Source organism: Onychomys torridus, chromosome 6 (genome assembly GCF_903995425.1).
Source record: "Onychomys torridus chromosome 6, mOncTor1.1, whole genome shotgun sequence".
In the NCBI taxonomy this organism is placed as follows: Eukaryota; Metazoa; Chordata; class Mammalia; order Rodentia; family Cricetidae; genus Onychomys; species Onychomys torridus.
In genome coordinates this window covers 22,084,790-22,112,713 of record NC_050448.1, presented here as the reverse complement: position 1 = coordinate 22,112,713, position 27,924 = coordinate 22,084,790, and the positions used below count along the sequence as shown (strand labels likewise).

The following is a 27,924-nucleotide window of genomic DNA, read 5'->3' as shown; positions in this document are numbered from 1 at the left end:
TCTCCACACCCTGCCCCCACACCCATTTGACTGAGACCCCAGCCATTTCCTGAGACTCAGAGACCAGCCCCCAGCTCCCATCCGCCCCGGAACTCCCATCTAGACCAGAGAGACCCTCCGGTGGACACTCCAACCTCAACATCTTGCCCCACACCCATCAGCCGGAGACCTTAGCCACTTCCAGAGACTTAAAGACCAGCATCCAGCATTCCATCCTGCCCTGGAAATCCCATCTGGACAAGACTGGACAAGATAAGGAGACCCCAGGGACTTCCTGAGACTCAGAGTCCAGGCCCCCAGCTCCTATCCAGCCAGCACCCTCATCTGGACCAGAGCTTCCATCTGGACCAGAGAGAGGCTCCCTAAATCTGTCAGGTCAGTCTGGACCAAGTACACTGATAAGACCAAGAACAAACACAAGAGGAGATGGGCAGACGTCAAGGCAGAAGTACATACAACAAAATAAAGAGCAATACAGCATCACTAGAACCTAGCCCTTCTCCAACAGCAAGACCTGAACATCACAGAATGGAAGAAGCAGAAGAAAACAATCTTATAAGTAACATCATGAAGAGGCTAGAGCCTTATATAGAAGAAATCAAAAATAAAGTGGAGGAACAGACAAACAAAAAATGGGAAGAACGCTATAAAGAACTATTGGAAAGGACAATTAAAGCAGAAAGAAAATCATGAAAAAGCAACAAAACAGACGAGGGAAACAGTCCAAGACCTGAAGAGGGAAATAGAAAAAATGAAGAAGACACTAGCAGAAGGAATGCTGGAAATAGAAAATCTGAGTAAACGAACAGGAACTTCAGATGCAAGTATAACCAACAGAATGCAAGAGATGGAAGAGAAGATCTCTGGTGTTGAAGATACCGTAGAAGAAATAGATTCATCAGTCAAAGGAAACACTAAAACCAACAAAGTCATGACCCAAAATGTCCAAGAAATTTAGGACATCATGAAAAGACCAAACCTACGACTAATAGGGATAGAGGAAGGAGAAGAATACCAACTCAAAGGCACAGAAAATATATTTAACAAGATCATAGAAGAAAACTTTCCCAACTTAAAGAAGGAAATGCGTATGAAGATACAAGAAGCCTATAGAACACCAAACAGACTAGACCCCCAAAGAAAGTCCCCTCACCACATAATAATTAAACAACTAAACGTACAGAATAAAGAAAGAATATTAAGGGCAGCAAAGGAAAAAGGCCAAGTGACTTATAAAGGCAATCCCATCAGAATAACACCCGATCTCTCAATGGAGACTTTGAAAGCCAGAAGGACCTGGACAGATACAATGCAGACACTAGGAGACCATGGATGCCAGCCTAGACTAATATACCCAGCAAAACTTTCAGTCATCATAGATGGAGTGAACAAGACCTTCCAAAACAAAACAAGATTTAAACAATACTTATCCTCAAATCCAGCCCTACAGAAAACACTAGAAGGAAAATTCCAACCTAAGGAAGGCAGATACACCCATGAAAACACAGGCAGTAGATAACACCACAGCAGTAAACCCCAAAGAAGAGAAGTACACACACACTACCACCAAAAAATAAAAATAACAGGAATGAACAATTACTGGTCATTAGTATCCCTTAATATCAATGGACTTAATTCACTTATAAAAGGACACAGACTAACAGAATGGATAGGAAAACAGGACCCATCTTTCTGCTGCATACAAGAAACACACCTCAAATTCAAAGATAGACACCTTCTAAGAATAAAAGGCTGGGAAAAGACTTTCCAATCAAATGGTCTTAAGAAGCAAGCTAGACCTCAAACTAAAATCAATCAAAAGAGATGATGAAAGACATTACATACTCATCACAGGAAAGATCCACCAAGATGAAGTCTCAATTCTAAAGATTTACGCCCCAAACACAAGGGCAACCACATATGAAAAAGAAACATTATTAAAGCTTAAATCACATATAAAACCCCACACATTAATAGTGGGAGACTTCAACACCCCACTTTCACCTCTGGACAGATCGGCAAAATTGAAACTTAACAGAGAAATCATGGTCTTAACTGATGTTATGGCTCAAATGGACTTAATCGATTTCTACAGAATATTTCACCCGAGCAAAAAAGAATATACCTTCTTCTGAGCACCCCATGGAACCTTCTCTAAAATCGACCACATACTTGGCCACAAAGCAAATCTCAACAGATACACAACAATTGGAATAACCTCCGTGTTTTATCGGACCACCATGGTTTAAAGTTAGATTTCAACAACAACAAAAAAAAAAAAAAAAAAAAAAAAAACCCGACAGAAATCCTACAATCTCATGGAAACTGAATAATGCTCCAGTGGGTTAAGGAAGAAATTAAAGACTTCCTAGAGATCAATGAAAATGAATACACCACATACCCAAACTTATGGGACACTATGAAAGCAGTGCTAAGAGGGAAATTCATAGCACTAAATGCCCACATGAAGAAGCTGGAGAAATCTCACGCTAATGACCTGAGAGCACACCTGAAAGCTCTTGAACAGGAAGAAGCAAAGTCTCCCAGGAGGAACAGACAACAGGATATTATCAAATTGAGAGCTGAAATCAATAAAATAGAAATAAAGAGAACAGTAAAAAGGATTAATGAAACAGAGTTTGTTCTTTGAGAAGATCAACAAGATAGACAAGCCCTTATCCAAACTAACCAAAAGACAGAGAGAGCATCCAAACTAACAAAATCAGAAATGAAAAGGGGGACATAACAACAGACAATGAGGAAATCCAGAGAATCATCAGGTCATACTTCAAAAACCTCTACTCCACAAAACTGGAAAATCTAAAAGAAATGGATAATTTTCTGGATAGGTACCATATACCTAAGTTAAATCAAGACCAGATAAACCATTTAAATAGTCCAATAAACCCTAAGGAAATAGAATCAGTCATTAAATGTTTCCCAACCAAAAAAAGCCCAGGACCAGATGGTTTCAGTGCAGAGTTCTACCAGATCTTCAAAGAAGACTTAATACAAATACTCTTTAAATTGTTCCACACAATAGATGAAGAAGGAACATTACCAAACTCCTTCTATGAGGCTACAATTAACCCTGATTCCTAAACCAAACAAAGATGCAACAAAGAAAGAGAACTACAGACCCGTCTCCCTCATGAACATTGATGCAGAAATACTCAATAAAATACTGGCAAACAGACTCCAAGAACACATCAAAACAATTATCCACCATGATCAAGTAGGCTTCATCCCAGGGATGCAAGGGTGGTTCAACATATGAAAGTCTGTCAATGTAATACACCATATAAACAAACTCAAAGAAAAAAACACATGATCATCTCACTAGATGCAGAAAAGGCATTTGACAGAATCCAACACCCCTTCATGATAAAGTTCTTGGAATGATCAGGAATTCAGGAATACCTAAACATAATAAAGGCAATTTGCAGCAAACCAGCAGCCAACATCAAATTAAATGGAGAGAAACTCAAACCAATATCACTAAAATCAGGAACAAGGCAAGGCTGTCCCCTCTCCCCATACTTATTCAATATAGTACTTGAAGTTCTAGCCAGAGCTATAAGACAACCTAAGGAGATTAAGGGGATACAAATTGGAAAGGAAGAAGTCAAGCTTTCCCTATTTGCAGATGACATGACAGTATACATGAGTGACCCCAAAAATTCAACCAAGGAACTGATAAAGCTAATAAAAACCTTCAGCAACATAGCAGGATACAAGATCAACTCAAAAACATCAGTAGCCCTCCTATATACAATAGACAAACAGGCTGAGAAGGAAATCAGAGATACATCACCCTTACAATAGCCACAAATGATATAAAATACCTTGGGGTTACTCTAACTAAGTATGAGAAAGACCTATATGACAAGAACTTTAAGTCCCTGAAAAAAGAAATTGAAGATGATGTTAGAAAATGGGAAGATCTCCCATGCTCATGGATAGGCAGGATTAACATAGTAAAAATGGCAATCTTACCAAAAGCAATCTACAGATTCAACTCAATCCCCATCAAATTACCAACACAATTCTTCACAGATCTGGAAAGAATAATTCTCAACTTCCTAAGGAAAAACAAAAAAACCCAGGATAGCCAAAAGAATCCTGTACAATAAAACAACCTCTGGAGGCATCACAATCCCTGATCTCAAGCTCTACTATAGGGCTACCATAATAAAAACAGCTTGGTACTGGCATAAAAACTGACATGTTGACCAAGTGGATTAAACTTAAGTCTAAGTGTATCAAAGACCTCAACTTAAATCCAGTTACTCTGAACCAGAACAGAAAGTAGGAAGTAGTCTTGAAGGCATTGGCACCAGAGATCACTTTCTAAATATAACACCAGTAGCACAGACACTGAGAGAAACAATCAATCAGTGGGACCTGTTGAAACTGAGAAGCTTTTTTAGAGCAAAGGATGAGGTCAACAAGACAAAGCGACAGCCTACAGAATGGGAAAATGTCTTCACCAACCCCACATCTGACAGAGGGCTGGTATCCAGAATAGATAAAGAACTCAAGAAATTAGACATCAAAATGCCCAACAGTCCAATTAAGAAATGGGCTATAGAACTAAACAGAGAATTCTCCACAGAGGAAGTTCAAATGGCTGAAAGACATTTAAGGAATTGCTCAACATCCCTAATTATCCAGGAAATGTAAATCAAAACGACTCTGAGATACCACCTTACACCTGTCAGAATGGCTAAAACACAGAAGACAGCTTATGCTGGAGAGGATGAGGAGCAAGGGGAACTCTCCTCCCCTGCTGGTGGGAATGCAAGCTTGTACAGCCACTTTGGAAATCAATATGGCGCTTCCTTAGAAAATTGGGAATCCATCTTCCCCAAGACCCAGCTGTAGCACACTCTTAGGCATATACCCAAGGAATGCTCAATCATACCACAAGGGCATTTGCTCAGCTATGTTCATATCAGAACCTGGAAACAACCTAGATGCCCTTCAACTGAAGAATGGATAAAGAAAAATGGTACATATACACAATGGAGTACTACTCAGCACAGAAAACAATGACATCATGGGATTTGCAGGCAAATGGATGGATCTAGAAAAAAACATCCTGAGTGAGGTAACCCAGACTCAGAGGGACAAACATGGTATGTACTCACTCATAGGAGGATACTAGATGTAAAACAAAGATGACTAGACTGCTACACAACTCCAAGGAGGCTACCTAGAAAATGGGACTCTAGGAAAGACACAGAGATCGCCCAGTGACAGAGAAATGGATGAGATCTACATGAACAACCTGGAGGACAGTGGGAGTAATGAAGGGCAAGGTTTGAGGGAAAGAAAGCTTAGGGGAGCAGGAGATCCCAGCTGGGTCAAGAACAGAAAGGGAGAACAAGGAATAACAGACCATGATAAATGAAGACCACATAAGAACAGGAATAGGCAGAGTGCTGGAGAGGTCCCCAGAAATCCACAATGATACATCCTCTGTAGACTGTTGGCAGTGGTCGAGAGAAAGCCTGATCTGACCTAGTCTGGTGATCAAATGGCCAAACACCCTAATGGCTGTGCTGGAACTCTCATCCAATAACTGATGGAAGTGGATGCAGAGATCCTTGGCCAGGCCCCAGGTGGAGCTCCAGGAGTCCAATTGTCGAGAAAGAGGAGGGACTGTAATAGTGTGAATTGTTGAGACCAAGATTGGAGAGGCACAGGGAGAAATAGCCAAATGAATGGAAGCACATGAATTATGAACCAAAGGCTGTGGAGCCCCCAGCTGGATCAGGCCCTCTGGATAAGTGAGACAATTGAATAGCTTGAACTGTTTGGGAGGCATCCAGGCTGTGAGACTGGGACCTGTCCTTAGTGCAGAACTGTCTGTTTGGAACCTTGGGTTTACACAGGGACACTTTGCTCAGCCTGGAAGGAGGGGACTGGACCTGCCTGTACTGAATCCGCCAGGTTGAGCTGAATCCCCAAGGGAGTCTTGGCCCTCGAGGAGATGGGAATGGAGGGTAGGGGATGGGAGGGAGGTGGGGGCGGGGCGGGAGGGGGGAAACAGGGCAATACATGGCTGATGTGTTATATTAAAACACAAATATAATTTTAAAAAATTTAATGATACAGTGAAAAAAAATTTTTCAAAAATTTCACCAATAGGCTGAATACAAAATTAACTCAAAAAAAAGAAATTAGTAGCCCTCCTGTACATATGTGATGAATAGGCAGAGAGGCAAATCATGGAAACAATACCTTTCACCCTAACCTCAAATAATAGAAAATATCTTGGTCTAACTCTAACCAAGCAAATGAAAGACCTATGTGACAAGAACTTCAAGTCTTTGAAGAAAGAAATTGGAGAAGATAACAGAAGATGGAAAGAGTTTCCATGCTCATGGTTGGTAGGTAGGGTTAACATAGTAGAAATGGCCATCCAACAAAAAGCAATGTACAAATTAAATGAAACTGCCATCAAAATCCCAACACAGTTCTTTACAGAACTTTAATGAACAATACTCACCTTCATATGGAAAAACAAAGAAACTAGGAAAGCTAAAACAATCCTGTACAATAAAAGTACTTCCAGAAGTATCACCATCCCTGATTTCAAGCTCTACAACAGAGCTATAAGGATAAAAATCCTATGGTGTTGGCATAGAAACAGATAGGTGGATCAGTGGAATCCAGTTGACGAACCAAACAAATACACACACCTATGGGTACCTGATTTTTCAACAAAGAATTATACAGTGGGAATAAAAGCATCTTCAACAAATGGTCGTGGTCTAACTGGATGTTGCCATGTTGAAGAATGCAAATACTGCCATATCTATCACACTGCACAAAATTCAAGTCCAAGTGGATCTAAGACCTCAACATATAAACCAAGATATACTGAACCTGATAAAAGGGAAAGTGGGAAATAGCCTGGAACACATTGGCACAGGAGACAACTTCATGAAAAGACCCTCAATACCACAGGCACTAAGATGGACAATTAATTACTTAATGGGATCTCATGAACCCAAAAAGCTTCTCTAACGCAAGGAATACCATCAGTAGGACAAAGCAGCAGCCTACAGAATGGGAAAAGATCTTCACCAACCCCACATCTGACAGAGGGCTGATTCCCAAAATATACAGAGAACTCAAGAAACTAGACATCAACAAACTAAATAATCCAAATTTAAAAATGGGGTACAGATATAAACAGAATTCTCAACAGAGGAATCCCAAATGGCCAAGAAATACATAAGGAAATGTTCAACATCCTTAGCCATCAGAAAAATGCAAATCAAAAAGACTAAGATTTCATCTTTACACCTGTCAGAATGGCTAAGGTCAAAAACAGAAGTGACAGCTCATGCTGCAGAGGATGTCGAGTAAGGGGAATTCTCCTCCACTGCTGATAGGAATGCAAATGTGTACAGCCACTTTGGAATTCAATATGGCAGTTCCACAGAAAATTGGGATCAATCTACCTCAGGACCCAACTATACAGCTCTTGGGCATATACCCAAAGGATGCTCAGTCATACCACAAGGACACATGCTCAACTATGTTCATAGTGGCTTTATTCATAATAACTAGATCCTGGAATCAATCTAGATATCCCTCAACAGAAGAATGGATAAAGAAAATGTGGTACATTTACACAGTAAAGTATTACTCAGCTGTTAAAAACAATGACATCATGAAATTTGCAGACAAATGTATGGAACTAGAAAAGATCATCATAGTGAGTGAAGTAACCCAGACCTAGAAAGATAAAATGTGAAAAAAGAAGGACTACTTAGGAGTAAAAGGTGATTTAGGGTCATTTTGTACATGCTGTTGCTTTCCATACCTATCTTTTCCTAGCTCCTCTCCAGACCCAACTCAAATACCACTTTTGCTGTATAAAACATTCCACATTGCCCTAAAACGCTCTTCCCTTTTCCTACACTACACTCCCTACTAGCCTACTCAGTCTTTTTATATCACTGAATTTTAAGAGAAACTACCCACTGCTGTGACTTTGACAGAACTGTAAGCTAACATCTTATCTGATACAGTCAATGAGATAGAAACAGGCTGTTCATTATCACTGTGTTTAAGTACTGAACGAACAACTGATAAAATTACAGTATAAGCTTCTCTTACTCTGGCTCCCTCCACCCTCTTCCTGCTCCCCAGACTTCAGCTTTACTATTTTTCAGGCTTTGGGACTATTTTATGCATAATGTTAACACTTTAAAAGGCTTCAGATTTCTGTTTTTCAGATTAGAAATGCTCAACTCTTTGTTTATGTCTGTGAATCTATTTTGTGTGTTTGTTTGTGTCTGTGTGTAGTTGATCACATAGCATTTGAGCCTAAGGAGTTCTTTTTACTTTCTAAAAAATTTTTTGGTTGTACATCTGTAATGTTTGACTACTATAACTGTTTTTAAAAGAAGTTTTTTTGTTTTTTTGTTTTTTTAATTAACAGGATGAGCAGCAGCTGCAGGTACTGGCAGATTACAAATGCATAATTACTAAAAGTAGCTGAAGCATATTATAGTATACTTCAATAGAAAAACATCTGGCAGTGGTGTGTTAAATTGTCATGAGAGGATTTCAAAGAAAGCACTTACTGCAGCTAGCAAATCCATCATTTCCCTGAGATGAATAGTACACCTTTTGTTTTTAATTTTCTCATACATTGTTGAATAGAACCTTTGGTGATTTAATCTTCAGTCTTCAGGAAGGGTTTTCATGCACTGGGGGACTTTTCCCTTATATTGTAGTAACCACCCTTTACATGGCACCACCTTATCTTGACGTGTGCCTCTACAGTAGTGATTGGAACAACTAGATTAGTTGACTTGTAAAGGCTGAAAATGCAAACCTCTTTATTTCCTTATGTATGTGTGTCTGCATGGCACACATCTTTAATCCCAGCACGCAGGAGGCAGAAGCAGGCAGATGTCTTTGAGTTTGAGACCAGCCTGGTCTACATAGTAAGTCCAGGACAGCCAGAGCTATATAGTGAGACCCTATTTTGGGGAGAAAAAAAAAAGAAAGAAAGAAAAGAAATACTCTCTGTGGGTGTGGATTGAGATATCTATTTCTAAGATAGAAACAAAATGAAAGGAGCTAATTATTATTATAAAACACTTAATGCTGACTTTTTAATTATATTATTATTAATTATATTGTTATTTTATGTATATGGGGGTACACCAAGTGCGTGTCTGTCACCATATGAGGCCAGAAGAGGGCAATGGATTCCATAGAACCAGATTTACAGATAGTTATGAGCTACCCTGTGGTGCTGGGAATTGAACTATCTCTCCAGCCCCAAATGCTGGCCTTTCTTGAAATCCATTTATATTGCCAGCTCTCCACCAAACATTTCTATTGGTGCATCAAACTCAGTGCCTCACCCTATAGTGTTTTTATCTCATCCTTTATACTCATGCTCCACCCTAGCCAGTGTTTTTATCTCATCCTTTATACTCATGCTCCACCCTAGCCAGTGTTTTTATCTCATCCTATATACTCATGCTCCACCCTATCCAGTGTTTTTATCTCATCCTATATACTCATGCCCCACCCTAGCCAGTGTTTTTATCTCATCCTATATACTCATGCCCCACCCTAGCCAGTGTTTTTATCTCATCCTATATACTCATGCCCCACCCTAGCCAGTGTTTTTATCTCATCCTATATACTCATGCTGTACCCTGGCCAGTGTTTTTTTATCTCATCCTGTATGTTCCATTTCCATAAATGTCACTATCCATCCTGTTGTTCAAGTGGAATTCTGAGTGTCATTATTGCACCCTGAAGTCCGCCTGCCTGGATCTGGAACCTGGCTGTTTCTCTCCAGTCACTGTAGTTGAGGCTATGAGCATTACGCACCTGGATTACTACTGGAACAACTGCATTTTACTGCAGTCTTTTTCCTTGCTGTTATTCCCACTGCAGTCAGCAAGATTTTCAAAAACTGGAATTTAATCATGTCGCTTCTCTTCTTAAAGAACATCAGCACCTTTCCAGTGTATGCAAAATAAATTCCAATTGTCCAAACACATAAAATCCTTTGTGGTCTGTATTTCTAGTTTCTTCCTCTTACCTCTACCCCTCCCCCCCCAGTAACCACACTGTGCCCCATTCATACTGAACCTCCTACAGTTTCCTAATGTATTACCCTTTCTTACCCTTGGCCTATACACATGGATTTGATTGTCTGTTCCATACTTCCTTCCCTGCCTTTATCCATCCAACATCTATTTCACTTTTATGTAACAGCTTACAAGCATACTTCCTCTGGTGAGACAGCTCTAATCTCCTGACTTTCCATCCACATGTATTCCCTTAGCACATGAACATGTCAGCACATTGCCTACCTACAGCTTAATCCCGGTTGCTTCCCAGTCCAAATTCCCTTCATTTATAAAGACTACTTATCTAGTCTGTTGTCTCACTTCACAGAGGGTGGAACATTCAACAAATGAACTTTGTAATTCCCCCAAGGTTATTCTAAAACAGACACTTAAAATTAGGTATCACCAAGAAATCTGCTTATTACTTTATAAGTTTGAGTTCATTCAAGTAACTTTTTAAAATAAGCCTCTTAGGAATAATTTTTATTTCAAGTGTGGGGCTTTAGAACATACTAGTCTTCCTAGTTATAGTATCCCAAATGTACTTCACTATTAGGAGCCTTCTTTGAAAATGTAATCAGTGATTGGATTCTCATTAATTCTGATAGGAAATCAAGTAACTAACAACTTTGGGAAATCAGTCTGAAGAATCTAACATGTAAGTGGAGCCTGAAAGATTAGAGGAAATGAACTATACCAACAAAGGCAGCAGATACTGCAGATATGGAGGAACAAGAGAAAGGGCCTGTGGGAGAGAAGGATAAGAACAGGATGCAGTAAGCCAGAGCAAAGGTGACCAGAACGTGTGTATGTCAGATGGAGTTAAAATGTATTTACTTACTTTCAGTAAAACACTGAAGACTATTTCATTAAAATACAAAGTACAACAGGGAAATCAGTGGAGGATTTGAATATCCTTAGGTTGATTTTAAAATTTATTTCATTTTTACTTATGTGTTTTATATGTACACCTTAGAAAGCCACAAGAAGGTGTCAGGCAGATTCCCTGAAACTGGAGTTACAGATGGTTGTAAGTTCAGTGTAGGTGCTGGGAACTTAAGGCTGGTCCCCTGCAGTTGAGGCTTAGGCAGGAAGATGACAAGTCCAAGGTCTATCTGGGCTGTGGAGTGAATTCAAGGCTAGCCTGGGCAACTTAATGAGCCCCAGTTCAAATTCTAAAATATAAGAAGGGCTAGGGATATCACCTACTAGTTAAGTGAACTTGTTTAGGCCCGTATGAAACCCTGTGTTCAATACCCAGTATCACAAAATTTAAAAAAACTATTTTGCTGAAACATTCAGTTTGTCAGTTTGTCTATACTTTTAGCATACATACATTCCAAGCAAAAACCTGGACAAAACTATCCTTCTTTAGAATTCCTAGGGTAGCTGGGCAGTATTGACGCACGCCTTTAATCCCAGCACTTGGGAGGCAGAGCCAGGCAGAGAGTTCGAGGCCAGACTGGTCTACAGAGCAAGATCTAGGACAGGCACCAAAACTACACAGAGTTTCAACAAAAAACCAAATTCCTAGGGTATCTGTGAACATTTTTCACACATCTTACATCTGATGTCAGAGGATTTGTGATCATACCAGAATCTTCATCACTCACACACTGCACCTTGCTAATATTAGAGAGCTGATACGAACCAGAGACTTCGGAAAGGGTGGACTGCAAACAGGACAGTGAACTATGGAAATCAGCTTCTGTAATTTATGGAAAAAATGCTGCCTTGGAGACTTTGGTGTCAGTTGTAGAATTATGCTTAGCAAACGATTGCATGTTTCCTTAGTAGATAAATTAATTTATTTATGTAATATACAAAATTTAATATTTTGTAACATGTTTCTACATTATATTCTGTAAACCTGACTAGAATTTTGTCATTTAAATGAGTTATGTAAATGACTAAGATATTTGAGATGCTCATAAGCTAGGCAGTTCCTAGTGAGTAATACTGTAAATTATGATTCTTCATTCTTCTTTGTGTACTTTTAACTTGTGCCATGTCAGAAATTATAGAGAATTTGGGTACACTTTCACTTAATTTTCTTCTTTTTATTTATTATTTTCTCATACAGTACATCCCAATTGCAGACTCCCCTTCCTCCTCCAGTTCTCCCCTGCCTTCCCTCTTTCCCATATCCACTGCTCTTCCATTTCTCTTCAGAAAAGAGCAGGCCTCCCAGGAGTATCAGCTGAGTACAGCATAACAAGTTGCAATAAGACAGACACAAACCCTCATATCAAGGCTGGTCAAGGAGGGTCCCATGTGCAGGCAAAAGAGTCAGAGACAGTCCAACTCCCACTGTTAGGAGTCCCACAAGCACCCTAAGCTAAACAACCACAGCATGTATGCAAAAGACCTAGCACAGACCCATGCAGTCTCTGTGGTTGCCCCTCAGTGTCCGTGAGTTCCTGTGAGCCTTGCTCTGATTCTATGGACCATGGCTTCCTGGTGTCCTCAATCCCTCTGGCTCCTACAGTTCTTTCCCCACTCCTCTTCCAGGAAGTTCGTTTAGCTCCACCTAATGTTTGGCTGTGGGTCTCTGCATCTGCTCCCATCAGCTGCCGGAAGAAGCGTCTCTGATGACAATTGGGCTAGGCACTGATCTATGAGCATAGCAGAACACCATTAGGAATCATTTCATTGAATTTCCCCCCTTTGTTTTTTAGCCAGTTGTGTTTGGTTCTACCCCAGATCCCAGGGCCGTCCAACTTCGAGTTCCTGACCATCCAGACAGTGTTGGGCATGGGCCTTAAGTTAAACCAGTCATTGGTTGGCCACTCCCATGAGCTCTGAGCCACCATTGCTCCAGAATATCTTGTAGGCAGGACAGATTCTTTGTTTGGTATAATTACTCTTTAAGTACCATAATATCATATAAAAACAGGAAAGGACTCTCTGTGTACCTCTGCACACTATACTTCAATCACCCCCAAAGAGCTTTCTTTTTTCTGGGGTTTTTGGAGAAGAGATTATACAGCTTTATTTGGAAAGTATTTTAATTGTAATACCACTATGGAACTTTCTGGAGAGTTTTATTTAATGTTTACACTTAAGTCACCTATAATACAGGGAACTCTCAGTTATATTGTCTAATAAGAAATTTTCCTGTAAGTAGTACAGAGTCAGATCATCTTCAGGACTCTTTTGTATGAAAGGTAATAAAATACGTGGCAGAGAGAGGAGAAGCTACAAATAACAGGCAAGCTCTAGGAACTCCTCTGGATAGAGGCTATGAAATTGTGTTCTTCACTCTTTAATACCTCCTAAAATTTCACTCAAAAGACACCTCAAATCTTATATAGAAGGGAAAATATAAATATTCCTAAATAAATTAAATCTTTATCTGAAAGCCTTTTCTGTTAGGTTCCTCAATAAATGTTTGTTGAACAAATATCATTTTGTGACTGCAAAGTTTTCTATGAAAACTTAGCCATGGGGCTAGAGAGATGTCTCTGCAGTTAAAAACCCTTGCTTTTCTTCCAGAATTCCCACAGTGGGTCGTTCAAAACTCCTGTACCTCCAATTCCAAGATATCCAGTGTTCTTTTCTGGCCTCCTCCAACATCTGCACATACACACATACACATAATAAATAAAAATAAATTTTTAAAAAGACAGCCATAAATAGCAAGTTCATACCGATTGCCTATGAAAAACATGATGTTAAATATTTTGAAAATTAATAATAATTCCTTTTTTAAAAGTTCCTTTCTACTTGGAAAAGGGGTGTGTGTGTGTGTGTGTGTGTCTGTGTGTGTGTGTCTGTGTGTGTGTGTGTGTGTGTGTGTGTGTGTGTGTGTACACCACTAAGAAGCATTAGTAAATCCTTTTACATATGTGAAGTAGGGAGAGAGCCATCTGGATTCAAATAAACTAAGAGGCAGAAAAGAGGGAGAAAGGTGGAATCATAAAGAATGAGTGGTTCTTCAATGAAAAACAAATCTAAAAAGAACATAAGCATAGATCTAAAGGTGTTAAATGGGGTTTGTTTGTGAGACACTCAAAACCCAGGCTTTTAAAATGGGGAAGATAACTAACAAGATTTCAGAGAATTCTGAAGGCCAGTCTCAAGAACATGGACTATTTATATTTAATTCAAAAGCATAGCAATACTGATGGCTACTACTCAAATAAGAAAAATATTTAAGGTGGTGTTCATGAATAAATATGCTAGGTGTGTGGGTAAAGGAGGAAAACAATGGCACAGTGCTTTCATGTGCACTGTGCTTAGTGCTAAGTGTGCATTTCTTCAGTTGAAGATAGTCATGAGAATAAATCCTAAAATTCAATTCTAAGAACTTGAATTGTGATTATAGCACAGAGGGAGAGAAGAACAGATGCAGGGGACATTCCAAAGGAAGACTTAATTTAGGAGGAAAAGAGGTGTTGCATTTAAGACAAAGTAAGGAAAGGGAGTTGGCTTTAAGATTTTTTAGCCTTGATAATTAGGGCAGAGATTTTAATACAAGAATTGACTTCTCAAGATGAGTTATAGGCTTGCAAGAAAATGTAAAAATTTCAGTAATAGGCATGCTTAGTTCCATGTTCTTAAGATAAGACTTTAAGGGAAAAAGTCAGAAATAAGGATTTAACTTGTTACATTTCCAAAGTATGTAGAAGTCCTGACATACCCGTTCATACTCATTCATACTCATGCATCCATTTCTTCATCCCCTTCGTTCCCCTGCCACCGCCTCCTCTTCCTCCCCTCCTCTTTCTCTCTCTCTCTCTCTCTCTCTCTCTCTCTCTCTCTCTCTCTCTCTCTTTCTCTCACACACACACACACACACACATACACACACACACACACACACATCTTTTTCTCTTCTTCCCCCCTCATATTTAACATAGATTTAATAGTTGCCTGTCATGTTGTAGTGTGGGGCATGGATTGACAGCACCAACTTCAGAGAGGGTCTTAGTGGATGGAGATATACCTTAGTAGTGAAGCACATATTTAGCATTCTTGAGTCATTCTCCAGAACCAAAAGTAAGTCTATTTAAAGCACTAATTTTGAATTTAAAAAATTAGAGTTTTTAAATCCTGACAAGGAGCTTTGTGACCCTGCTCAATTTTTAAACTTTATTTTCAGTTTTCCCATATATAAAATTAGACTTCACCAGGTTGTCTTGCTAAACTAAAATAAGTTCATTTCTGAGTGTACCTAAACTGCCTGGCAGGTGCAAAGCACTGTGTGTTTGCTAGAATTATAACCACTATCATCATTGTCTTTTGCTTAATGCTAGGTTATAAACATGAAAATGGCCATCAGTGTGGCTTGCAATCCAGTGGAGCATGACAGAACTTGATGTGCAGAGATAAATACTTATGAAGACAAATAATTGAGTATAAAAATTAATATTTTTACTTATATCTTTGTAATCATCAGTTTTGTGGAAAGTTATTACTGTCCATCATTCAGATAATTGTCTTAAGTAAATTAATAGTTTAGTTGTCAAATTACAAAATGAGTAGTTTTCTGGTTTTGTGTAAAATGAATATTGAGTAACTCTAAATGTTACTGTTTCATATTAACTTTGTTTGTACTCGTTATTTTTCATCAATACTAATATGCATAATTTTTCCCTTAAATTATATTAGGCCTAGAGGACTGGCTCCTTTGGCCATTTTGATTTTTCTCTTTTAGTGTGTGTGTGTGTGTGTGTGTGTGTGTGTGTGTGTGTGTTTGTGTGTGTGTATGTTGGAAACAGTGATTTTTAAGATGCATGAGATGCTCTAAGTACAGTTTTTCTCTACCTTGTTGTCACCACCAAAATAAAGATTAAACATTTGAGGTTGTCTGTGGTAAAATCAGTGGTACCAATTCAGACACCTCATTGTGAAGCTAAGGTCATTGAAGGGGTGTGAGCAGTGGTCTTTCAAAGTGCAGGTTTGGGGGTGGGAGCACTATGACTCCACTGTTTGCCCCACATCAGCCTGTGATAAGTGGTCAATAACTATTATTGGAACTGGTTATTGGTAACATGAATCTATTCTGCTTTTATATTTATGACACATAGCTTTCTAATTTTAACAGCTATTGTGTCAAATATAGTATACCCTAGGGACTTACTGAGTTTACATGGCTCATTTGAAAATATAAAATTTGGAGCTATTTTGGGGAGTATTAATTTATTGTTTAATTTTAGAAATATAAAGTTAAAAGACAAAAACCAGTACTGAATTATAATACTATCAAATTGATTTGAAATTCGTTCTGATTCACTTCTTGTATAGGCATAGAGGTCCTTGTGCTCACAGATAAGCAGTAGGAGATCCCAGAATGTTTATACACAAGGTTATTCCTTCAAGAGCAGAAATGTAATACCTGTTGAGAGCATATGTGCATTCTATCCTGGTGACCTTTCATTATCTGCCTGAGATCACACCAGACCGTCCCCTAGACCCTCATCATAAGCTTGTTTTTCTCAGTCAATCTACAGAACCTTTCTTTATGGAAGGTGTCACATATACTTTACAAAGAGTTTCAATGTAGTCATGTCCAGTCTTTATTTTGGTGTTTTGTTTTTTATTAGCTTGTTTTGTTCAAGAGATGGATATGTGCTTTATTGTACACATAGAATTGAGTTATCCCCAGAAAAGATTTCACCAAATTATGTTGTGCTTAAATATGCTTAAAATAGCCAGGCAGTGGTGGCACATGCTTTTTATCTCAGCACTTGGGAGGCAGAGGCGGGCAGAGCTCTGAGTTCGAGGCCAGCCTGGTCTACAGAGCAAGTTCCAGGACAGCCAAGACCACACAGAGAAACCCTGTTTCAAAAACATATATATGTACTATGTATGTATGTGTAGGTATAGATGTGTGTATATGTAAATACGTGTGTGTGTGTGTGTGTGTGTGTGTGTGTGTGTGTGTGTGTTTTGCCTCCTCCTGTGTATTATCACTCTTCTGGCCCATAGAGATTGCAGAGACCCCTGCATTCATGTATGACTACATTATATCTATTCTCAGCCTGAGACTTAGGAATTATCTTGGCCCAGGGCAATATAATGCTATTGTGTTAAATCAAAAAGCTGATGCCAGACATAGTGGTACACCTTTAGTCCCAGCACTCAGGAGGCAGAGCAAGCAGATCTCTGAGTTTGAGGCCAGCCTAGTCAACATAATTGAGTTCCAGGCCAACCAAGATGCATAGTGAGAGCCTGCCTCAGAGGAGGAAGAGAAGGCAACCTCAATTCTGTGCTTCAGATAACTTCAGCTTATGACACATAATAAATAGTGATAAAGAGATGCTACATGTGCATAGACACAGTTACAATTTATTACATCAAATGACATTTTAATATTTAATAATTTACAAGATTTAAACTCTGCCATGAGACACACTATACACGAACCTTGGTGGTTGGTTGGTTTTGCTTTTTGAGACAGGATGTCACTCTGTACCCCAGGCTGATCTTGAACTCAAGGTGGTTCTTTTGCCCCAGTCTTCTGAGTACCTAGTATTAGAAGCATGCTTGTCTTTGTGTGTAAATCTTAAGTATAAGTACTGTAGAAGCACAGTGACTTATGAATTTATGACAGATACCATGTTTAACAAGATATACTTTTATTTTAATACCTAGTAATATCTCAAAATAAAATTGATGAAGCTTTTTTTTTTTTTCTGAGACAGGGTTTCTCTGTATAGCTTTGCACCTTTCCTGGAACTCACTCTGTAGCCCAGGCGTGATGAAAGTTTTATATCTTTAAATCATTTTATTTGTCTTTTTGTGGTTAAAAACAACAAAATATATACATATAATATATATACATAAACTTGCCATATGATAAATTATGATTTTTAAATTGTGACCTGATTGTTTATGTCTTTGATTGTGGATTTATTAGACAAGGTTTCATTTTTGTAGCCCCAGGTTGGCCTCAGATTTGTTGTGATCCTGTGCCTTAACTTCTGCTATTTGACATTACAGGTTGTCCATCTGTCACCACACCCAGCATGATAACAATTTAAAAAAATTTTTTAAAGATTTATTTATTTTTTATGTTCATTGGGGTTTTGCCTGCCTGTATGTCTGTGTGAAAATGCCAGATCCTCTGGAACTTGAGTTGCAGACAGTTGTGAACTGTCATGTTGGTGCTGGGAATTGAACCTGGGTCCTTGGGAAGGGCAGCCAATGCTCTTAACTGCTGAGCTATCTCTCCAGCCCCCAATTTTTTTAAATTTTTACTTATGTGTAACTGTGCCGGCCTGGCTCTGGATGTACCATGTGTATGCAGTACCCACAGAGACAAACAGAGGGCACTGTAACTCCTGGAACTGGAACAGACAGGTGTGAGTTGCCTTATGTAGATGCTAGGAACTGAACCCCATGTCTTACGCAAGAACAGCAAGTACTCTTAGCTGCTGAACTATCTTTCCAGCCCATGATACATGGTTTTTGTTGTTGTTGTTGTTGTTGTTGTTGTTGTTGTTTGTTTGTTTGTTTGTCTGTTTTTCTGTCCAAGACATGATTTCACAATGTAGCTCCAGCTAGCCTGGAATTCACTGTGTAAACCAGACTGGCCTCAAACTCACGGATCCTCTTGCCTCTGTCTCATGAGTGCTGTGATTAAAAATATGTACCATGCCAGGCAGTGGTGGCACACGCCTGTAATCCCAGCACTCGGGAGGCAGAGGCAGGTGCATCTCTGTGAGTTCGAGGCCAGCCTGGTCTACAGAGCTAGTCCAAGACAGGCTCCAAAGCTTCAGAGAAACTCTGTCTCGAAAAACAAAAAACAAAACAAACAAACAAAAAATGTGTACCACTAAACCTGTCTATGATACAATTTTTAATTATAATAAAATATACATCATTTTCATTTACCTTCTGAAGCATGTTTACTGGGTTCAGTAGTGTTAAGTATATCCACAATATAAATACCCTAGAATATCTGTATACTTTATGCATTAGTTCCTTTTTTATTGTTGTGACAAGACACCATGACCAAGGCAATGTATGAAAGAAAGTGTTTAATTTGGGCTGTGGTTTCAGAAAGTTATAGTTCATGATGCCATAGCAGAAGCATGGCAGCAGGAATAGCTGAGAGCTCACATCTTGATCTACAAGTAGGACGTTATGAGGGAGCACACTGGGAATAATGTGAGTTTTTAAACCTCAAAGCCCACCCCAGTGACACACCTCCTTCAACAAGGGCATGCCTCCTAATCCTTTCCAAACAGTTCCTTTGGAAGCCATTCTCATTCACACCACCATATTTTATTTTTTAAAAAAATTAGTAAGTTATTTGCTATTAAAAAAGCTTTTGTTCAAAATATAAACATATCTCATTAGTAAAGACTTAGTTTTACATTGTTTTATTCTTAAGTTTTATTCTTGTTTTAAACTTAAGTTTTAAGTGTAGATTTTACATTTGCATATGCTTCCAAACTCTCTCTTTTTCAGTTTTACGTTTTAATCAGTTCTCATATTCTCCCTTCCTCTTCTCGGTTAATAGGAGTGAGCTGAGTCGACAGAAACTTCATACCCAAGAGCTGCTTTCTCAGCTGGAAATGGCAAATGAAAAGGTAGCTGAGGTAAGAAATGACTCCCCTCCCTCTAGGGAAGTACTTTCTACTGCAGCTTGATATGTACACTATAGCATTTTAAATGCACCAAATCCAAATTAATTCTCTACTTGGAAATAACCACATACAAATCACCCCTAAAAGTTCACACTGAATATAATGTGAATAAAAGCTTTGAAAACCAATGATTCGTCTTTTGTATACATTACAAGTAGAATTCTTATTTGGTGTTAATAATATAATTTGTGCAGTGTTTTAGAGACTGTATACTTTAGGATCCTCTTTTTTCATGAGAATCTCTAAGATTGTGTTATGTACCTAATTCCTCTTCATTTGTTTTACTCCATCACAGAAGACACATCAAAAATACTTTTGTCTAATAGAATATGAAAAAATAGTATTAAGATAGAGCTGCCTTAGAATTGTATGCAAAGAAAGAATTCCTCATTTCTTTTCTTATGGCTTTAAAAAAGGAAATAGTTTCTAGGTTTAGGGCTTCCTAGAGCTCTGATTCTTCATTTCTGTTCTAGCTGCAGATATGTGTGGTAGAATTTCATTAGTGTGGTATATGGCCTCTCTTCCATTGTCATCTACAAGAAACATAGTGAGATTATCACTCTTGAACATCATAGTATTGTTGATAGGAGACACTTAGAAAATAGTTAAAGATTTGATATTGAAATGTTCCTCGGTGTATCTTCCACTTGGAAAAATACATTGTAAGTAAAACAAACAAACAAACAAAAAAACCCCACTATTTTCTTTATAGTACAGTTAACAATATTTGATCAAAAGGAAACAAAAGATCAGATTTACCCAATCTGCACTTAGTTTTAACCATTATGGTAAACATATAGAAAGGTATATATTATATATAGTCTCATTGTAGATATCAAGGTGATTATTGTAGATAATGGGATCTCTCTATACAAGTTTTCTCTAGTATATGAGGTGCCTCTTAAAATTTAAAACTTTAAAATTTACAATTTAAAACTTAAAATTTAAAAATTGAATAATTAAACAACTTGGTTGTTTAGTACAGCTGATATAGATCTCTTTGTAGATTTAATTTTGCTTGTGGACACTATTAATTATAATAAGCTCATTTTAACCCTATGCTGTTTTTCTCATTGTGACATGTAACTAGGTATGGCATTCACTCTAACCTAACCCTTCAGTGCTAGAACATAAACAACTATCTAGTGCTTCATAGAAAAGGGGAATTTTAGCCATTCCTGTGTGGCTTTGTATTCTCTGGATTCAGTTAAATGCCAGAAAAACCTGTATAATAATTTTATTTGTAAAAAAAAAAAAAAAATGTCTTTTTAGGATGCATTGTGCCAAGCAGGCAAGTATGGAAAAAGAACACATTTCAGTTGATAAATTGTTTTTAACTTGTTGGGATGACAGTATGTAATAATGGCTTGGTAATCATATTATAGTTCTTGTTATATCATGAGATTACAAACTAGGCTGTGTAAGTAACATAAAACTGTGTCCTCATGGTTCCAGAGGCAAGAAAGTGTCATCAGTTGGCTTCTTGAGAGACTCTTACCACCTTTCTCCCGGCTCTTGCAGCTCCAAGCATTGCTTGCCTTGTGGGTGGTGCTTTCTCTATCTTCATAATATCTTCCCTGTATTTATCTGTCTTCATGTCCAAATCTGCCATTTTCATGAAGACATCAGCCATACAGTATGGCCCACTATAATCCCCTTAACTGAATCATCTGCAAAGATTATTTGCAAGTAAAGTCACATTCACAAGGGATTAGAACTGGAACACCTTTGGGGGAATAGAATTCAATGCATAACGAAGTCTAATAACCCTAATAGCTTCTGCAGGACGCAGATGTCTTGGGGAGCACACAAAAGGTCACCCCGTGTGAGGCTGTGGTTATAAGGCCCAGTGCTTGGCTTCTGTGGTCCTAAGCAATGATCAAGCATGTCTTGTTTTCATTTATGAATTCAGTTTGCTTTTAGGTTTGTCAAATCAGGTCTTGGATGATATGAGGGAAGGAAACTTAGGACAGTGGTCCTCAACCTTCCTAATGCTACAACCCTTCAATATAGTTCTTCATCTTGTAGTGACCTCCAGCCATAGAATTATTTTATCACTACTTCATAACTATAATTTTGCTACTGTTATGAATCATACTTTAAATATATGATATACAGGATATCTGATATGCGACCCCTGTGAAAGAGTCATCTAACCCTCCAAGGAGTCTTGACCCACAGGTTGAGAACCACTGACTTAGGAAGAAATAAAATCAACTGTGTAATACAGTGCTCATAACTTGGAAAATGTAAATATGGAGATGATGTTATCTTTGTTTTACAAGTGATAAAAATTATGTCCAAAATTTTCACTGGATATTCCATAGAACATGCCCATATCGCATTTGGATTTGAATTTGTTTTATATTTCCCCTTAAAAGAATGAAAAGTTAATTCTGGAACATCAAGAAAAAGCCAACAGACTTCAAAGACGTCTGAGTCAGGCAGAAGAGAGAGCTGCTTCAGCATCCCAGCAGGTAGGGAATATCCTCATTTTCCAGAGATGATAAACAGCTTTCACAGATGAAAAACAAGAGTTTTTAGAAGTTCCCAGAGAACTGATAGTTCAATCTTTATTTAATTAACCTCCATAAAATTAATCTCTTTAGGACTTGCAGTTGAAAAAGTAAAGTTTATATATAAAATAAACATCAGTATCCTCTATCTACACCTATATCTAGAACTACCATCTCTAGTAAAGTAGCTGGTAACCAAAGATAACTTTTTTAACTGAAATTAAAGGAAATAAAAATTTGAGGCCGTACTAGCCAGATTTTAAGTATTTGGTAACAGTGTCCAGTAGGAAGATCGGATCTTTCTGATGTTTCAAACTGTACTTTTATTTTAGGTTTTTAAGTAGAAACAATATTTCAGGTACAAATTACCTTTATTTAATAATGTACATTTGTATATAACCAAATAAAGAGAAAATACAATATAAAAACTTAGCCATTGGGAAATAATTTGGAAAATGTAGTATATCAGTGAAATTCTAGAGTAAGTAAAGAGTAATTTCTCATAATGTACACACATCATATAAAGAAAATGAGCTATTTCTTCTAAATTAGAAGCAATAATTCCTCCTTTTAAGAATGAGTAGAGACCAGTTCAGTGAGCATTTAGACAATTAAGATAGATGGATGGATGCACGCATGCATGGATGCATGGATGCATGGGTAGAGGGAAGGAGGGAGGGAAGGAGGGATGGATGGATGGGTGGGTGGGTGGGTGGGTGGGTGGGTGCATGGGAGGAGGGAAAGAGGGAGGGATGGATGATGGGTGGGTGGAAGGAATGATGACGAGAGAGCAAATCAAGTCAAACACACTATTAACTAATGTTGGGTATAAATGTACTGTTACCATCAGAAGATTCTTCTTAGCTACTGATGGCATGGCATGCTGCCATCTAGTAGCTATGTCTTGTTCTTATTCTTGTTGTTGGGTTTTGTTTTAGTTTTGAGACAAGGTCTCTCTGTGCAACTCTGACTGCCTTGGAACTCACTATGTTGACCAGGCTGACCTCGAACTCACAAAGCTCTGTCTAACCTGTCTGTGAATCCTAAATGTTGGGATTAAAGGCATGTGCCACCACACCTGACTTTCCCTCTAATTTTAAAATCATACAAATACTCAACAGTAAACAACCAATGAAATTGTGTTCAGATAGGGGAAAGTTTGCAGATATTAAAAAAAGTAAAGTCAGTCTATTTGCCATTATTTCTGAGGCAGATCATTTGAGCAGGAAAGGGAAGTAGATTCAGACTTTCTGGCTACCATGGGGTGTGTGTGTTCATTTAGAAAACATATAAAGAAATAGACTTCAAAGCTGCAAGTAGGTGGAGATGGTAGCTTTTGCCTATAGTTTTGGGACTCAGAAAGCTGATGCTAGAGGGTCACAAAGTTCAAGACTAGTCTGGGCTACATAGTCAGACTCTACTTCAAAAAATAAATAAACTGAAGGTAGAGGTTGTGTTTAAAGAGATAACTAGAGTGAAGGATGGTTTGGGGAAGGACACCTGCTTTATGCTATGTATTGTGTTGTATTGTTAGTTTTTTTTAATCATATGTACATATAATTAATTAACCTCAGTTAATACTCAAACTTTCCCCTTAGACTTGTCTTACTTAAAATCTGTAATGATCTGATTACCAGCTCTGCTTTATATTTGCCTAGACTACATTTGTGTTTAAGACACGTTGCTGATTAACTTTTTTTTCTCCTTTTTTTATTTATTATATTTATGTTTTAATTTTACACATCAGCCATGGGTTCCCCTGTCCTCCTCCCTCCGGCCCCCGCCTCCACCTCCCCCCCAGCCCTTCCCCTCCATTCCCATCTCCTCCAGGGCCAAGACTCCCCTGGGGATTCAATTCAACCTGGTGGATTCAGTTTATCAGAATGTTTTTTCACCATCTGTGGGATATAGGGATTCACTCTGAGCTATGGACTGTCATATTTGGCATGCATTTCTCTAATGTGATTCAGACACTTCAATAGTAAAATAGAATGATCACACAAAAAAGACCTTCTAATAACTGGGGGTTGTGATATAGCACACTATGCTTTGTTTTAGTCTTACACTCTCCACAGAGAAACTACTTACTGGTTGTTTATTTTGTTTGCAGCTCAGTGTGATTACAGTGCAGAGAAGAAAAGCAGCCTCCATGATGAATCTGGAAAATATTTAAACATATTCATAGTTCACTGACAGAGCTGTAGAGTTGGGAAAGCTGTGGTACCAAAGTGTATTGACATGGAGAAGCCTGCGGAGAATGGTGAAAGCTTGTGTCATTTTGCATAAGCATTTTCCATTCTGTTTTGAGGGTTATTGGAAAGCAGAACAGTGGCAGCTTCCTGTAAGTAAAAAATATATATATAATCCTATATTTGAGGTTCAGTGGAGAATAAAGCCAGCTGAGAAGAACACACTGCCTTCATCAATGTGTCTATTCTTAATTCCCTTTTTAACCTTGGGAGAACATAATATTTTCAAAAGAAGTTAAATTAAAAACTCTAGAATGTGGTATTTCAGGTTCTAAGATTTGGAGATTTAATATCTCTTTGTTATTGCTAAGTCATTTTTATAGTTCTTAAGATTTTCTATTTTACTATGAACTCATAAGTGTAATAAATTATGTATTTTATAAAATGATGTTGTCATGTATTTGAATGCATAATTGTAATTACTCATTTTAAACTCTAGTTTTAAGTATTTATAGAACTTGACAATATTTAAGCATTTAGGAGGTGTTTTTATCCTTTCTTTTTCTTCAGAGTTTACTAATCAGATGGAGATCTTAAATTCTAAGTCTGCATAGCTTTGAGTTGTTGTGTCCTGCAACACTGAACAGATCTGTATACTTCCTCTCTTTTTCTGCTTTGAGCTTCCTGCACACTCGTACAGCAGACGAGTTTACATCTGAATAACCAGTTAGAAGGCTTTAACAGTTTTCCAAATAAGTTGGAGCAATGTGAAAATACCCCTGTGTATGTGTTCACCCCCAAAAGTTTAGGGATGGTGCTTACAAACTGGCATAATCACAGGAATCTTTGTCAAGGAACTGCAAATTGAAGTCCTGAGAATGTAGGAGTTTGCCTCAGAGTCTTCCATGATATGGCTAGCAGCTTCAGCATCTTCCCACACCATTTTCCTCTTTCTTGTGCTCTAAATTTGGTGGCCTTCTTTAATTCTGTTGGTACATCATTCTTCCTCCAATCATCAAAGCCTGCATATGCTTTTGCATTTATATGAAACCTTCAGATTTCAAATATCATTTCCTTTTTTCCTCTCATTGTACTTGTCAGTAATTGTAATTAACTGGTCTTTATTTTATTTATTATTATTATTATTATTATTATTATTATTATTATTATTATTTTACTTTTGGAAGGTCCTGACAAGATAATATCTATTTTCATTCACCACTATATCCTTAACACCCTGCTGAGTTTCCTGGAATGTTAAGAGCGTAGAGTAACTGTCCATAAACTTAAGTTTTAAGAACAGACAGGGTCGTGCAGAATGGCTTATTCGTTAGCTGAACTGAGAACTACTCTTAGCATCTAACAACAACCCTCCAGTTAGCTCTCTCCCTGAATATATAAGTATTTTCCAAGAGGAGCACAAGCTATAGAGTATGTCTCTCGGGCCTCCAAAAATCGTTAATAATTTCTAATGCGAAAATGCAGTAGAATTTTAACATTTCATGTATTGGTCAATCTTAACTTCATTTACAAAGACAGTTATCATTTCTGTGAACTGTGTTTTAGGAGACAGGGAAAATGAATAGGAAAGGAAAAGAAATTACCTAAATCTAAAATTGAAGCCAACATAGCTAGTTCATTTTATTTATTCATGCATCTTTCATTATGTCAGCCTGAGAATGAAAGGAGATGTGATTACTGCTTCTTCCCTTTGTGTACAAATATGCAAATTGGGGCAGTCAGTAGCTCCTAATTCTCCTCTGGTGAGAACTCCAAGTCCCCCACTCAGGAGAAAATTAGCAGCAATTCAGCCATTCATTTATTCAACAGCTATGGTTCCCTCACTGCACTGTCTTGTTAGAGCAACTCTCAAGCAATCATCATGAAAATTAATTTAATATTATAATAAATCTCTTCTTTGACCATAGCACATTTGAGCATTTTTTTCAAAATAGCAAATTTTGAGGTTGGAGAGATGGCACAACTCTTCTCAGGACCCAAGTTCAGTTCCTAGAACCCACAGAGGGCAGCTCACAGCTCCTTAATTCCAACTCCTTTGTCTAGCCTCTGTGAGTACTTCATGTGCACACAACAATACAAGGACACACACATAATTAAAAATAAAATAAATCCTTTTTTAAAAATAACAGATTTAAATACTATAAACACAGTATTCATGTAGAAAAATCCTCAAAAAAAAAAAGTTAAATTCAAAGCAAACAAGCAAAGCAATAAATCTAGCTTGGGCACTGTGGCCCACATCTGTAATTCCAGCACTCAGAATATTGAGGCAGAAGTATGACTTTGTATGCAAAACCAACCTGGTTATATCATGAATTGTGAGTCAGCCTAAACTATAAAGTGAGCCCTGTCTCAAAACAAAAAATTAAATAAAAATAACAAAGAAAATGGTATTTGGGGAAGTAAAATAATAAATTTGTAGTAAACTTTTTTTCTCAAAAATAATTTTATTTGGGGGTTAAGGAGATGGTTCCACAGTTAAGGGCAGCACTGGCTGCTCCTCCAGGGGACCCAAGTTTGGTTCCTAGTACCTATGTGGCAGCCACCAACCATCTGTAACTCCAGTTTCAGAGGATCTGATACCTCTTCTGATTTCATGGGCACCACATCCATACAGTGAGTGCATACACATACATGCAGGCAAAACACCCACACATAAAACTAAAACATGTTTAGTTCCCCTAACTGTGTGAATATATATATGGTTTTATAGGCAAAAAGGTACTGACTGCTTTCTCTTAAGTGATCATTACAACATAAGCATTTGTGGTATTATTAATACTATCATTTGTATAGCATTTGTGGTAATGTTAACACTATCATGTGTATAGCATTTGTGCTAATAAAACTATCATATATGAAGAAGAAAAATAACTATGTACAAATGTAGGAAAAGAAAGACATCTTGTAAGTAATTTTTTTTTAAGATTTTATTTATTTATTATGTATACAGTGTTCTGTTTGCATGTGTCCCTGCAGACCAGAAGAGGGAGCCAGATCTCATTACAGATGGTTTTGAGCCACCATGTGGATGCTGGGAATTGAACTCAGGACCTCTGGAAGAAAAGCCATTGTTCTTAACCTCTGAGCCATCTCTCCAGCCCTTGAAAGTAATTTTTTACAGTACTATCACCTTCTAGCCCAAGAATTTACCATAAAACTTTGCAGTGGGCTGTGGGTATAGCTCAGTAGAAGAGCACTTGCCTGTGTGCATGAGAACCTGGTTTCAATCTCCAGTACTGCTAAAAGCAAAAATCCCTCACATACTCCACATTCCTACAGACACTCTAGTATGCACACTGACCCCCATTGTCTCTTCAGTCACTGTTACCTTACTTGATAGCAAAGCACAGCCCATCAGGTATGGTTACTCAATATGTTTTTCCAATCCAGTCTTTGTTGCTGCTTGAACCTTATCCTTAGAACACCAAGAAAGAACCATCCTTTGCCTTGCAAATGTCCATTTATGCCACACTAG

General features: G+C 38.0%; 1 protein-coding gene across 1 annotated transcript in view; it reads left to right on the top strand.

Moving 5' to 3' along the window:
* The window catches only part of Sclt1 (sodium channel and clathrin linker 1), a 115,914-nt gene extending 91,076 nt beyond the window's left edge, over window positions 1–24,838 (top strand). Inside the window, exons 17-19 of the mRNA XM_036190259.1 lie at window positions 19,594–19,672; window positions 22,102–22,197; window positions 24,347–24,838. Coding sequence (XP_036046152.1) covers window positions 19,594–19,672; window positions 22,102–22,197; window positions 24,347–24,409 — 238 coding nt within the window. The 3' untranslated portion in view covers window positions 24,410–24,838. The remainder of the gene's footprint in view (window positions 1–19,593; window positions 19,673–22,101; window positions 22,198–24,346) is intronic.
* Window positions 24,839–27,924: the final 3,086 nt, after the last annotated feature.